We start from the raw sequence: 15,146 nt of genomic DNA on the forward strand, positions 1-15,146 counted from the left end.
TCCTATTTTTTTACCTATTTTTCTACAGGATTTTCTTTTTTTTTTTTTCTTTGCCTGATCTGTAAGTTTTTTTTTAACATAGTCTAGTATTTCATCCTCTGTGATATTTCGTCTCAGCCTGTTACCTCTTTGTTTACAGTCTTTTTTTTTTTTTTTTTGAGACAGAGTCTCACTCTGTTGCTGAGGCTGGAGTGCAGTGGTGCCATCTCGGCTCACTGCAAGCTCCACCTCCCGGGTTCACACCATTCTCCTGCCTCAGCCTCCCGAGTAGCTGGGACTACAAGCGCCCGCCACCATGCCCCGCTAATTTTTTGTATTTTTAGTAGAGACGGGGTTTGCACCGTGTTAGCCAGGATGGTCTCAATCTCCTGACCTTGTGATCCGCCCGCCTCGGCCTCCCAAAGGGCTGGGATTACAGGTGTGAGCCACCGTGCCCGGCCTTTGTTGTTTTTTGTTTGTTTGTTTGTTTTGAGACAAAGTTTCGCTCATTGCCCAGGCTGGAGTGCAGTGGCATGATCTCAGCTCACCACAACCTCTGCCTCCTGCGTTCAAATGATTCTCTTGCCTCAGCTTCCCGAGTAGCTGAGATTACAGGCATGTGCTGCCACGCCCAGCTAATTTTGTATTTTTAGTAGAGACGGGGGTTTCTCCATGTTGGTCAGGCTTGTCTTGAACTCCTGACCTCAGATGATCCGCCTACCTCGGCCTCCCAAAGTGCTGGGATTACAGGTGTGAGCCACCACGCCCAGCTACAGTGTCTTTCATTGTACTGAAATTTCTCCTTTTGGCCAGGTGCGGTGGCTTATGCCTGTAATCTCAGCATTTGGGGAGGCCAAGGCGGGTGAATCATCTGAGGTCAGGAGCTTGAGACCAGCCTGGCCAACAAGGTGTCTCTACTAAAAATACAAAAATTAGCCGGGCGTGGTGGTAGGCATCTGTAATCCCAGCTGCTCGTGAGGCTGAGGCAGGAGAATCGCTTGAACCCAGGAGGCAGAGGTTGCAGTGAGCCGAGATTGCACCACTGTACTCCAGGCTGCACAATGAAGCGAGACTCCATCTCAGAAAAAAAAGAGAGGAGTTGTGATCTTTCAAAAAAAGACACTGTCTTTTTTTTTTTTTTTTTGAGAAGGAGTCTTGCTCTGTTGCCCAGGCTAGAGTACAGTGGCGTGATCTGGGCTCACTGCAACCTCTGCCTCCCAGATCCAAACGATTCTCCTGCCTCAGCCTCCTGAGTAGCTGGGACTACAGGTGCCCACCACCATGCCAAGCTAATTTTTGTTTTGTTTTGTTTTGTTTTGTTTTTGAGATGGAGTCTCGCTCTATCCCCCAGGCTGGAGTGCAGTGGCACGATCTCGGCTCACTGCAACCTCTGCCTCCCAGGTTCAAGCAATTCTCCTGCCTCAGGCCCAGGCTAGAGTACAGTGGCGTGATCTGGGCTCACTGCAACCTCTGCCTCCCGGATCCAAACGATTCTCCCGCCTCAGCCTCCTGAGTAGCTGGGACTACAGGTGCCCACCACCATGCCAAGCTAATTTTTGTTTTGTTTTGTTTTGTTTTGTTTTTGAGATGGAGTCTTGCTCTATCCCCCAGGCTGGAGTGCAGTGGCACGATCTCGGCTCACTGCAACCTCTGCCTCCCAGGTTCAAGCAATTCTCCTGCCTCAGGCTCCCAAGTAGCTGGGACTACAGGTGCATGCCACCATGCCCGGCTAATTTTTTGTATTTTAGTAGAGACCGGGTTTCACTGTGTTGTCCAGGCTGGTCTCGAACTCCTGAGCTCAGACAATCCACCCGCCTCGGCCTCCCAAAGCACTACAATTACAGGCGTGAGCCACTGTGCCTGGCCTAATTTTTGTATTTTTAGTAGAGACGGGGTTTCACCATCTTGGCCAGGCTGGTCTCTAACTCCTGACCTCATGATCCACCCGCCTTGGCCTCCCAAAGTGCTGGGATTACAGGCATTAGCCACCACGCCCGGCCTAATTTTTGTTTTTAGTAGAGATGGGGTTTCACCATGTTGGGCAGGCTGGTCTGGAACTCCTGACCTCAGGTGATCCGCCCTCCTCAGCCTCCCAAAGTGGTGGGATTACAGGCATGAGCCACTGCCCCCGGCCTTTTTTTTTTTTTTTTTTTTTTAAGTGAGGTTTGTTGAGATATAATTTACATCCAATAAAATAAACTCTTTTCAGGACATTTGTGTTGACAAATTACAGGGCCAGCTAACCATAATGAAGATAAACCCTATTTCCATCACTCAAAACAGCTCCCTTGTCGTCTGTCCCCCCACCGCCGGCCCTTGAGACTGCCAATCTGCCCTCTGCCCTGTAGCTCTGGAAACTCGGCTCTGTGGACCCACACAGTGCCTGGGCTTTTGAGTCTGTGCCTTGGCCTTAGCCTGGATGAATCCCACCAGCACCCTGCTGTGTGCGTCCATGGTGCCTCCTTTCTCCCATTGCTCGAAGACCCCATCGGGTCTCTTCTTGATTTCAGACCCTGGCCGGCTCCTGTGGGAAGTTTGCCCCCTTTGAAATTAAAGAGCACATGGTCCTGGCCCCTCGGCGTCGGACCGCTTTCCATCCAGACCTCTGCAGTCAGCTGGACCAGCTCCTCCAGCAGCAGAGCGGCGAGTTCTCCTTCTTGAAAGACCTCAAAGGCCGGCAGCCCCTGAGGTCCGGACCCACCCACGTTTCCACCCGGAATGCAGATATTTTTAACAGGTCAGAGCCTGAGGAGGTCGGCCTTCACCCAATAGTGATGCTGGAGGCCAGCATCCTGAACCCTGGGGTCCCCGGGGTGGGAGCTCTGGGTCCTTCTGTTGCTTGCTTCCTAGTGCCCTCGGGCCCTGGGCTTCGGTGCTGGCTCAGGCCTCTCTCCACCTGGCCTTCCTGTAAGCTCCTGAACTCTTCCTCTCCCTGTCTTCCCAGCTCCTTGTGGAGGAATCTTATTTCCCTGCTGGTCTCCAGTGAAGGATACCCCCCAACACCCCGCTCTTGCAAATCTCCTCATTCCACAGAACCTCCCTTGCTAAAAATGCTCTGGGGCTGCACCTGGGCAGCCGTCCTCCCTCTCGCCCTGCAGGCTGCACCCTCCTCCATCTGTCCCTTCAGTCCATGTTCCTGACCTTTCTTTGGGGACAGGCAGTGCTGCTTTTTAACAAATGCCCATCTTTCTAGAATTGTTAGGCCAGCTTCACAGGGAGGTTCCCGGGAGGTTTGTGAGCAGGTCTGTAAGGCAGCATGATCCTGAGCCTGGGGTTTTCCTTCTCAGTGATGTCGTCATCGTGGAGCGTGGGAAGGGCGACGGTGTTCCCGAGAGGAGGAAGTTTGGCAGGATGAAGCTCCTGCAGTTCTGTGAGAACCACCGGCCTGCCTACTGGGGTACCTGGAATAAGAAGACGGCACTCATCCGCGCGCGAGACCCCTGGGCCCAGGACACGGTGAGCTAACCCCAGAGTGCCTCCGTCCCCGTACCCCCTCACTGTGCCCCTTTCCTCCAGCCCCAAAGGCAGTTGTGAGTCCCATGTGTTTCTTTTCTCAGAAGCTCCTGGACTATGAGGTGGACAGTGATGAGGAGTGGGAAGAAGAGGAGCCTGGGGAGTCCCTGTCCCACAGTGAGGGGGTAAGGATGTGCCCCAGCTGTCTTCACTCACAGACTGCTTGTGTTTGAGTCCCTGTCCCTCAGTGAGGGGCTAAGGATGCAGCCCAGCTGTGTTCACTCACTGACAGCTGGTGTTTGACCTGCTGTGTGGTCTGAAACCTGAATGCACCTCAACATCCAGACTTCCAGCTTCTCTCGAAAAATCTCATCTGGTGACACTCGCCCACGTGGCTGCTGGGGATGGGAGCCCGTCCACATCTGCACCGTGGCCCCACAGCCCCCTCTTGCCTCCTGCCGGCCTGCTGCACACCATTTCCTCCTGACTGCCCAGCTGCTGTGACCTAGTGGGCTTTCTGCCGATGCTCACCGTGTCTGTCGGGAGGCCATGCAAAGCAGATGTTCACAGCTTTACATTTTTTTGTTTCTTTAAGATGGAGTCTCACTCTATCACTCAGGCTGGAGTGCAGTGGCGCGATTTCAGCTCACTGCAACCTGTGCCTCCCAGGCTCAAGTGATAGTCCTGCCCCAGCCTCCCTAGTAGCTGGGATTATAGGTGCGTGCCACCATGCCCAGCCAAGATTTGTATTTTTAGTAGAGACAGAGTTTTACCATGTTGGCCAGGCTGGTCTCAAACTCCTGACTTCAGATGATCTGCCCACCTCAGCCTCCCAAAGTGCTGGGATTAGAGGTGTGAGCCTCTGCGCCTGGCCTACTTTGTTTTTAATAAGGCACACACTCTGCTTTTCTATCTGATGAACTCTTTTTTTTTTTCTCCTTTTGAGGATGATGATGACGACATGGGAGAGGATGAAGATGAGGATGATGGTTTCTTTGTGCCCCATGGGTACCTGTCTGAGGACGAAGGTGTGACAGAGGTGAGGGAGTGAAGGGGGAGGTCAACGGCTCAGCAAAAGTTCATTTCTGGACTGGTGCTCAGTGGCCTGACCTGGGCGGGTGACGGGGGTCCCAGCCCAGCCATATGAGATTTGGACTGCATTCCAAGCATGCAAGCTCACTCGTGGGAACAGCTGGGCCTGAACTTGGTATTACCTGGGAGGGTGGCAGACGGAGGAGGAGCTTGCAAGTGAGGGGAGCCATAGGAGCAGACACCCTCATGAGGGAGCGTGGCCATGGTCTGTGGGTTAGAAGGCTGGAAACCACCCGAGCTGACATACAGTCAGCATGCAGCAAGACGTGTGCATTGTAAGTGCTGAGTTTGATGACGTAACAATCAAGTGAATGTGGGCAACCACCGCCCGAAATAAAACAGAACTTCCCTATCTCTCCAGATGATTGCCCACGTCTCTGCAGGCGAACCTGCCTGCCACCCCTTTCCAGATTCCGTAAGGTTGTGGAACTTTCTTTTTTTTTTTTTTTTCTTGAGACGGATTCTCATTCTGTTACCCAGGCTGGAGTGCAATGGCCCGGTGTTGGCTCACTGCAACCTCTGCCTCCCGGGTTCAAGCAATTCTCCTGCCTCGGCCTCCCAAGTAGCTGGGACCACAGGCGTGTGTCACCACACCTGGCTAATTTTTGTATTTTTAGTAGAGACGGGAGTTCATTATGTTGGCCAGGCTGGTCTTGAACTCCTGACCTCCAGTGATCCACCCGCCTCGGCCTCCCAAAGTGCTGGGATTACAGGCATGAGCCACCGAGCCCGGCAGGAACTTTCTTTCAAGCAAGTTGTTTTTGGTCCTGTTTTGTTTTGAAGGCCTGTCGTTTGGGAAGTGGGGATTTGGTGGGACTGTCTCATGGTTGGACTGGAGGCCTAGGCATTCCTTGTGCATATCTGACCACCGAGGCCTGAACTGTCAGTCAGAGTGGTCTCAGGCCCTGCATGTGTCTGCCAGATGCCTGGGCCATGTGGGTAGACACCCAACCCTGTTAAAGGGCTCCACGATCACACATTCACCAGAAAATTCAGAGGGGTGTTAAAAGAGGCCTCATGAGTGAGTTCAGAAATATCTGTGACGCTCCCAAAGGAGACCAGGTATGAATTATTCCATCTGGAAGAGGGGCAGCCAGCGCATGGTGTGCTCTGCCCTGGCCCTGACACTGTGGGAAGTTTTGCGCCCCTGTCCTTTCCTCTTGCTCCCCAGCCAGCTGGGGACTGGTTCCTCAAAAGAGTGCCCGGGCATAGGGGAACAAGAACCCCAAATAAACTTCTGCTTTCTAAACCACAAGGAGTGTGCCGACCCTGAGAACCATAAGGTCCGCCAGAAACTGAAGGCCAAGGAGTGGGATGAGTTCCTGGCTAAGGGGAAGCGCTTTCGCGTCCTGCAACCTGTGAAGATCGGCTGCGTGTGGGCGGCTGACAGAGACTGCGCAGGCGATGACCTGAAGGTACTGCAGCAGTTCGCAGCCTGCTTCCTGGAGACCCTGCCCGCCCAGGAGGAGCAGACGCCTAAGGCCTCCAAGCGGGAGAGGAGAGACGAGCAGAGTGAGTGTGGGTGGGGCCAGGCCACCCACCTGTTCCTGGGCCCAGCTAATTCCAGGGCTGAGGGCAAGAGTCACAGGCTAGTGGGTCCGTGATGCAAATGTTCTTTCCACAAATAACAGAGGCCAGCCCTTTTCCTGTACACGTCCGTACGTTCAATGATGTCCCTAGCAGCAGGACGAGGCAGGTCCCTTAATTGGCTTGTTTTATCAACCAGGACACAGGCACAGAGAGTGCTGGAGTGGGGGCTGTGCTTTCTCAAAAGCCAGGGAGGGGCCAGGCACAGTGGCTCATGCCTGTGATGCCAGCACTTTGGGAGGCCAAGGTGGGAGGATCGCTTGAGCCTAGTGCTTCGACACCAGCCTGGGCAACATGGCAAAACCCCATCTCTGCAGAAAATGCAAAATTACCTGGGTGTGATATCATGCACCTGTGATCCCAGCTACTCAAGAGGCTGAGGTGGGAGGATTGCTTGAGCCTAGGAGTTTCACACTACAGTGAGCCATGATCCTGCCACTGCACTCCAGCCTGGGTGACAGAGCAAGACCCTGTCTAAAAAAAAAAAAAAACTCAAAAAACTGGGGAGGGACCATGGCACACAAGGAGAGCAGGGCAGTCATTTGGGTAGGAACAGCAGGCATTTGAAGTCAGCCCTGGCAACACACGTGCCCGGCCAAGGCTCACTTCTGGGCAGACGCGTAGGTGCTGCCCTGTCTTACAACCGCCCTCATGAGGCCACCTATCCCCGAAGCTGGCCATGCCCCAAGCCTCATGCCCACCCATGTTCCCTCCTGCCAGTCCTGGCCCAGCTGCTGCCGCTCCTGCACGGCAACGTGAACGGGAGCAAGGTCATCATCCGGGAGTTCCAGGAGCACTGCCACCGGGGACTGCTCAGCAACCACACCGGCAGCCCGCGGAGCCCCTCCACCACCTACCTGCACACCCCCACCCCCAGCGAGGATGCCACCATCCCCTCCAAGTCCCGGCTCAAGCGGCTCATTTCCGAGAACTCAGTGTACGAGAAGCGGCCCGACTTCAGGATGTGCTGGTACGTGCACCCGCAGGTGCTGCAGAGCTTCCAGCAGGAGCATCTGCCCGTGCCGTGCCAGTGGAGCTATGTGACCTCGGTGCCCTCGGCCCCCAAAGAGGACAGTGGCAGCGTCCCCTCCACGGGGCCCAGCCAGGGCACTCCCGTCTCGCTGAAGAGGAAGTCAGCGGGCAGCATGTGCATCACCCAATTCATGAAGAAGCGCAGGCACGACGGCCAGGTGAGGCGGGGTGGGCAGGTGGGGGCCTCTGCGGGGCTTTTCTTTTTTTGTTTGTTTTTTGTTGTTTTGTTCTTTTTTTTTGAGGCGGAGTCCTGCTCTGTCACCCAGGCTGGAGTGCAGTGGCGCAATCTCAGCTCACTGCAACCTCCTCCCTCCTGGGTTCAAGTGATTCTCCTGCCTTAGCCTCCTGAGTAGCTGGGATTACAGGTGTACACCACCACGCCTGGCTAATTTTTGTATTTTTAGTAGAGACGGGGTTTCACCATGTTGGTCAGGCTGGTGTCGAACTCCTGACCTCATGATCCGTCTGCCTTGTCCTCCCAAAGTGCTGGGATTACAGGCGTGAGCCACCTCGCCTGGTGTTTTTGTGTTTTTTAAATAACTTTACTCTTAGAGCAGTTTTAGGGTCACAGCAAAATCGATTGGAAGGTACAGAAAGTTCCCATACACCTCCTTCCCCAAAGCCAAGCCAAGCCACCCAACATCACCTTCCAGAATGGTGCATTGGTTACAATCAGTGCACCTCAGGCCAGGCACTGTGGCTCACGCCTGTAGTCCCAGCACTTTGGGAGGCCGAGGCGGGAGGATCACTTGAGCCCGGGAGTTGGAGACCAGCCCGGGCAACGTGGCAAAACCCCATCTCTATAAGAAAAAATTTTTAAATTAGCCAAGTGGTGGCGTGCACCTGTAGTCTCAGCTACTCAGGAGGCTAAGGCGGGAGGATTGCTGGAGCCTAGGAGATTGAGGCTGCAGTGAGCTATGATCATGCCACTGCACTGCAACCTGGGCGACAGAGCAAGACCCTGTCTCTAAAAATAAATACATAAAACGCACCTTCGTTGATTTATCATCACCACTAGAGTTTGTTGCTGGTGTTAAGGGTTCTGTGATTTGAATGAATGTTGGATGCTGTGCGTCTACCTTTATTGTTCTAAACAGAGGCTTCTCCCCACTGAAAGGCCCCTGTGCTCTGCCCGTCCAATCCCTTGGAAATCACCAACCTCTCTATCTCTGTGGATCGGCCTTTTCCAGATTGCCCTGTAGCTGGAATTGCATTGTGTGTGTCTCCTTTGACTTGGCAGTATGCATTGACAGTTCCTCCATGTCTGTTCGTGGCTTGATAGCTCTTTTTTTTTTCACACTGAATAATATTCCATGTGGTAGCATTTTTATTTTTGTTTAACGGTTCTTGAATTGTGCATTCAAGCACAGTTATTAAGCACTTACTGTGCTCCAGGCACTCTGATCGGTCTCTCAGACACAGGTATATGCAGAACACTGCCCGGTGTAAGGCACAGACAGGAGCCTGTAAGGGGAATGAATGGCTGTGTGATTCCAGCCTTATGGGTGCCTCGGAGGCACAAGCGCATGGAGCCGTGGGGTGTGTGATGGGGGCACTGCCTGGTCTTAAGAAACTCTCATGCCCAGAGAGCCAGTGGCCCCTGGCACCCACCCCTGGCCATAGATCGGCTTTATTAACGTTCATTGCATACTTTTTGTCCTTACCACACGGTGTTCGGAAGTGAGTTTCTCTTTTTTCTTTTTCTTTTTTTTTTTTTTTTTTTTGAGACAGTCTCGCGCTGTTGCCCGGGCTGGAGTGCAGTGGTGTGAGTGATCTGGGCTCACTGCAAGCTCCGCCTCCCGGGTTCACGCCATTCTCCTGGCTCAGCCTCCCAAGTAGCTGGGACTACAGGTGCCTGCCACCACGCCCGGCTAATTTTTTGTATTTTTAGTAGAGACGGGGTTTTACCGTGGTCTCAATCTCCTGACCTCGTGATCCGCCCGCCTTAGCCTTCCAAAGTGCTATGATTACAGGCGTGAGCCATCTAGCACTTTGGGAAGCCGAGGCAGGTGGATCACCTGAGGTCAGGAGTTCGAGACCAGCCTGGCCGACATGGTGAAACCCCGTCTCTAAAAATACAAAAATTAGCTGAGCATGGTGGTGCATGCCTGTAATCCCAGCTACTCAGGAAGCCGAGGCAGGAGAATCACTTGAACTCAGGAGGTGGAGGTTGCAGTTGAGCCGAGATTGTGCCACTGCACTCCAGCCTGGGCAACAGAGCAAGTCTGCGTCTCAGAAAGAAAAAAAAAAAGACAAAAAGGCACAGATGTTAGTGACACCATCTTCATCCCATGTAGTCGTTAAACGTTTTCCTGACTCCTGTTTTCCGTAGTCTGCGCTCCTCCGTGTCTGTGTTTAGCACTTGCAGTGCTGCTGGCGAGATGACAGCTGTCCCCGTGAAGCAAGCTGCCGGCAGCTATCAGTACAGTGGGACTCGGTGTTATGTGTTAAATCCTGTCTTCAGCCTAGAGAGTGAAGAGTGGTGATTGCTCTGAAAAATTTTGGATCCAAGAAAAGCCTAATGTGTCAACACGTCTCCTGTGTGGAGGGAGGGCCCAGTGACTTGAGGTGGCTCTGAAGAAATTGGCATGTTCTTTTGTTTAACGTCCCCAGGCACCTCCAGATCAGAATGTCCCTCCTCAGCAGCGTCTACAGGGGACTCTTAGACTCTTCTTTGCTTAACTATTCTTTCAAAAAGGTAGTTGAAAATGGCTGTAGGCCAGGCTCAGTGGCTCATGCCTGTAATCCCAGCACTTTGGGAGGCTGAGGCAGGAGGATCACTTGAGACCAGGAGTTGAAGGGTGCAGTTACCTGTGATTGCACCACTGCACCCCAGCCTGGGTGACAGAGCAAGATGTTTCTCCTGTGTCCTCACAGGGTCAACCCATGCTGCCTGGGGAGAGGGACAGCCTGGGCTCCCAGCCACTGAAGAGAGGATCCAGGAGGGGAGCCCCTACCCAGGAATTGATGAGGCTACGGTAGGAACCCAGTCTGCCTGGCCAGGCGCTGTGCTCTTACATGACAGCCTAGAAAACCAGTCTATGGCCTGACCGTTGTGTTGCTGTGCGGTCACTTTTCTAGGTTTTTGTAGAGGAAGAATTCCTGGAATTTTTTGAGGACTATCCTCCCTACTGAAATAAGTGTGGCTGCCTGTCCTGGGATGGGCTTGTGTTCATGCACAGAGAGGGTAAGCACTGACGTGGAGGCTCATGGTGGCCTCTACGCATCCTGTCTTTCTCCTTTGGTGAAAGCAAATGGAAACAGCTCAGGAATCTTACTAGGGCCAGGTGCGGTGGCTCACACCTTGTCATCCCAGCACTTTAGGAGGCCGAGGTGGAAGGATGGCTTGAGTCCAGGTTGAGACCAGCCTGGGCAACATAGTGACACCCCCTTGTCTCTACTTAAAAAAAAAAAATTAGTTGGGCGTGATGGCGGGTGCCTGTAGTCCCATCTTCTCAGGAGGCTGAGGCAGGAGAATGGTGTGAACCCAGGAGGTGGAATTTGCAGTGAGTCGAGGTCTAAAAAAATAATAATAATAATAATTCACAAGTCACAGTCATCACTTCACGTCAGGGACATGTTCTGAGAGGTGTCCTCAGGCAATTTCATGGTTGGGTGGGGCTAGGTTGCTCTTACACATCCTAGATGGACAGCCTGCCACACGCCTGGGCCATGTGGTAGATAGCCCAGGGCTCCTGAGCTGTGGACCTGTGCAGCAGGTGACTGACTGCTCCATCCTGCAGGCACTTGTAACCCAGTGGTATTTGTGTCTTTAACATAGAAAAGGCACAGCAAAGGCCAGGTGCAGTGGCTCATGCCTGTAATCCCAGCACTTTGGGAGGCTGATGTGGGCGAATCCTGAGGTCAGGAGTTCGAGACCAGCCTGGCCAACATGGTGAAACCCCCGTCTGTACTAAAAATACAAAAGATTAGCTGGGCGTAGTGGTGGGCACCTGTTAAAAAAAAAAAAAAAGGCACAGCAAAAATACAGTTGTGGCTGGGGCGATAGCTCGTGCCTGTAATCCCAGCACTTTGGGAGGTGGAGGCTGGGCGGATCACTTCAGGTCAAGAGTTCGAGACCAGCCTGGCAACATGGTGAAACCCCATCTCTACTAAAAATACAAAAATTAGCCGGGTGTGGTGGCAGGTGACTGTAATCCCAGCTACTCAGGAGGCTGAGGCAGGAGAATCGCTTCAACCTGGGAGTCAGAGGTTGCAGTGAGCCAAGATCGCACCACTGCACTCCAGCCTGGACATACGGCAAGACTCTGTCTCAAAATTTATATATATTAAATAAAAATACAGTTGTCTGTAATCCCAGGACTTTGGGAGGCTGAGGTGGGTAGATCATAAGGTCAGGAGTTTGAGACCAGCTTGACCAACATGGTGAAACCCCGTCTCTACTAAAAATACAAAAATTAGCTGAGCGTGATGGCATATACCTGTAATCCCAGCTACTCAGGAGGCTGAAGAACGAGAATCGCTTGAACCCGGGAGGGGGAGGTTGCAGTGAGCTGAGATTGTGCCACTGCACTCCAGCCTCGGTGACAGAGTGAAACTCCCGTCTCAAAAATAAAAAATAAAGGCCAGGCATGGTGGCTCACACCTGTAATCCCAGCACTTTGGGAGGCTGAGGCGGGCAGATCACGAGGTCAGGAGATCGAGACCATCCTGGCTAACACGATGAAACCCCGTCTCTACTAAAAATACAAAAATTAGCCAGGCGTGGTGGTGTACACCTGTAATCCCAGCTACTCAGGAGGCTGAGGCAGGAGAATCACTTGAACCCAGTTTGTAAAAATACAAACTGGGCGTGGTGTCAGGCGCCTGTAGTCCCAGCTACTCAGGAGGCTGAGGCAGGAGAATGGCGTGAATCCGGGAGGCGGAGCTTGCAGTGAGTCGAGATCGCGCCACTGCACTCCAGCCTGGGCAACAGCGAGACTCCGTCTCAAAAAAAAATAAAAATAAATAAATACAGTTGTAATCTGATGGGGCCACTATCAGGTATGCGGCCTGTCACTGACTGGAAATTATTCTGCAGTTGGCAATGATGGCTGTTTTTGGACATCTGAATCCAGTTCATTTGAGGGAACCCCCAGGGTTCTCTGGTTGTGGCCTCTTGAATAAACCTCTCACATTTGGACAGTTTGTTACCAAATTGGGTTCTGGATGTTGGTTTCCTTCCGTGTTGGGGGTGGGAGGAAGGTGTCACACCTGTAGAGTTCCCCCCGCTACCACACTGGCACCAGGGTGGCTGCTGCCTGAAGTGCTGATGGCTGTGTACCCTGTCTGTCCAGATTGGTGCCGAGGACATGGACGGCTTCCAGGCAGACACGGAGGAGGAGGAAGAGGAGGAGGGCGACTGTATGATCGTGGATGTCCCGGATGCTGCGGGTGAGAAGGGCTGTAGATAGCAGAACGCACTGGTGCGGTGGGCGCTGGAGGTAAACCTCAACAGAGAAGGGATGGGGCTGCCTAAGACTAGTTCCACTGTGAGCAGCCAGGAGGGCTTGCAGCTGGAAGTGGCTCCTGCCCTGCCACATCCTCGGGCGGGCTGGGACATGGGTGCTGACCATGCCAGGCACTGTTCTGGCCGCAGAGCCACGAGGGCCTATGCTGGGAGTCTCAGGTGGTTGTGACGTTAGATGGGGGTCAGGGAAGGCTGCACTGAGGCAGCAAGGGAGGGCCAGGTAGATTTCTGGAGCACTCGCCAAAGAGGAAGTGCAGAGGCCCTGCAGCAGGCTGCGTGGGAGGAGTGTGCCCGGGTGGTGGGGGGCAGGCAGGGTCAACCTGAGAGCAGGTGAGCAGGTCACCTCTAGAAGAGGCACAACGCCCCAGCCTCTGCCTGTCCCCACTCTCAGGTGGAGGGTCCCGCCTTGGGGTTGTTGCAGGCCGCATGAGGCAGCAGGATGGGGTCTTACCCCAGGGAGCCCAGAGGGCCCAGCCAGCTCAAGACCCTCCCTCTCTTGCCCTGCAGAGGTCCAAGCCCCGTGTGGAGCCGCTTCCGGAGCTGGGGGTGGTGTGGGGGTGGACACCGGCAAGGCCACCCTGACCGCGAGCCCACTGGGCGCATCCTGAGAGCAGGGGTGACGTATGTAGAACGCTTAGGGTGTCCTCCCCACAGAGCAGATACTTGAACCGACTCAATTCCTGTGTAAAGAGCACTTTGTCCTGCTTCACGGACCTCCCCAAGGTGTGCAGAGTTCTATATAGGATGCTGGATTAGTTCCTTTGATATTTGTAAAAATTCCCCCAAGAGCCACATATGAATCTGCCCTTTAATAAAGCATTATTGAGATTGCTGGCCTATTGGGGAAGCCTGCGGGCACAGGAGCAGGCGTGGAATCCAATACTTGTAAATGAATTGAAGCGTCAGGACCACCCACCTGGCCACGTGCGCGGGCCCCTGGACCTAATGAGGCAGTGTATAAACTTATTCTCTAGCCCTGAGCTGCTCTGTCTGTCTTTTCTGAAAACATTGTGTTTCTCTTAGAGTGCGCCTTGCCCATGGCCCGGCCCCATGTGGTGCTTGGTGTCTGGGGCCAGCCTTGTGCCCTGCAACAGCACCGTCCCATCTGTTTGTCACTAAGTCATCTTCATACCAGGCTGACCTGGGTCAAGGTGCGGGTTTTTCCGCACGTGCTTCTGTCCAGCGATCCCTCCTGCCCTGGGTTGGGGGGTTAGGAGAGGGTGTTCCCGGAGACCTGCTAGGGTCACCTTCCTGAACCCGGAGCTGCTGGGAGCCGAGTTTGGCTTCGAGTCTGAGGCTTTGTGGGAGCCCACCCCTAGGTCAGGTGCATCTTTTGCGAGTGCTGGAGCTAGAAGGTGACCTCCTCCCCGCCCCAGGTTGAGTGGGCTTTATCCACACTGGCCGAGGGAGGACAGGCGACAGCCGCTGTGGTACTGAGCAGCTCAGAGCACACGCAGCCACGGGGAGGGTCACGCTCGCCAGTCCTGCTCTTCCCAGCCACACCCCACCTGAAGTCCTAAGCTTCCCTTCAGGGAACCCTATGTGGGAAAAGTGTCAGCTACTTCCATCCACCCAGTCAGGGACGGCAGGGCGCCTGGGCCAGGCCTTCCTGCTGGGAAGCAGGATTCGGCTGTGCCTGAAGCAGAGGCTGCCCCTGTGCCACACCTTTGATGAGCTTTACAGGGGCTCCCGACAACCCGGAATCAGGTCCTGGGGCCTGCAGGACGCAGGACTGGAATGACAGCCTCCGTTCTCAACAGGCCGGGTGCCTACACCAGCTGGGGCAGTGCCGGGGGCGAGGGAGGGACCAATGCAAGGTCAGGGGCACGAGCATAGGCCCCGGGCACCTCCCCCAGGTGCAGACCTGCATCCCCAAGCCAGCAGTGGGGCCGGGGCACACATGCCTTCCACACTGCAGGGCAGAGTCCCTGTGTCTCCTGGGGCTGCTGTACCACAAACCTGGTGGCTTAAAGCAAGTCACCATCTCACAGCTTGGGGGTCAGAGTGCACACATGCCCCGCCAGGCTAACATCAAGCTGTGGGCAGGACCAGGCCCTCCTGGAGAGTTTCCCAGTGCTCAGAGGCGCTGCATCCCTCAGCTCGGGGTCCCTTCCTCCACCTTCACAGCCATGCACAGCCTCTTCCAGTCTCTCTCTGATTCACCCTCCTGCCACCTCTTGTGAGGACACTGGGTCCCGGACCACCCAGGATCATCTCCCAGCTCCAGACCTTTCATCATACCCGCCAAGCCCCTCTTGCCAGGTGAAGTTGCGCATCTGCAGGTTCCAGGAATAGGATGTGGCCGTCTCAGGACACCCTGTCCCTCTGGCCGCAGGGAAGCCAGGCCTGTGAAAGCACTCGCCTCCCCTGCAGGGACTGGGCCTTTGTGGGCGCAGCACAGCCTCCCCTAGCGCACGGGACTTCCTCCCCAGGTGGGTGGCTCATCGGGCACTTGTGGCCAGGTGCTGGCCTGAGAACAGGTATCCACGTGGTCCCACCTTGACAGGGAGCCACACCCAGCCCCCAAGCCGTC

The 15,146-nt window shown here is 54.4% G+C and overlaps 1 protein-coding gene across 3 annotated transcripts in view; it reads left to right on the forward strand.

Annotated features, from left to right (window-relative positions):
• Positions 1 to 13,593, forward strand: part of CHAF1A (chromatin assembly factor 1 subunit A) — a 36,572-nt gene extending 22,979 nt beyond the window's left edge. For 2 of the 3 annotated variants that reach the window (XM_034944858.3, XM_034944861.3), the window contains 8 exons: positions 2,490 to 2,716; positions 3,267 to 3,435; positions 3,537 to 3,617; positions 4,379 to 4,471; positions 5,781 to 6,036; positions 6,832 to 7,301; positions 12,441 to 12,537; positions 13,121 to 13,593. In XM_034944858.3, the coding sequence (XP_034800749.2) occupies positions 2,490 to 2,716; positions 3,267 to 3,435; positions 3,537 to 3,617; positions 4,379 to 4,471; positions 5,781 to 6,036; positions 6,832 to 7,301; positions 12,441 to 12,537; positions 13,121 to 13,221 (1,494 nt within the window). In that variant the 3' untranslated portion in view covers positions 13,222 to 13,593. The remainder of the gene's footprint in view (positions 1 to 2,489; positions 2,717 to 3,266; positions 3,436 to 3,536; positions 3,618 to 4,378; positions 4,472 to 5,780; positions 6,037 to 6,831; positions 7,302 to 12,440; positions 12,538 to 13,120) is intronic. The other variant, XM_034944859.3, reaches the window with a different exon arrangement.
• Positions 13,594 to 15,146: the final 1,553 nt, after the last annotated feature.

This window comes from Pan paniscus, chromosome 20 (assembly GCF_029289425.2).
Source record: "Pan paniscus chromosome 20, NHGRI_mPanPan1-v2.0_pri, whole genome shotgun sequence".
Classification (NCBI taxonomy): domain Eukaryota; kingdom Metazoa; phylum Chordata; class Mammalia; order Primates; family Hominidae; genus Pan; species Pan paniscus.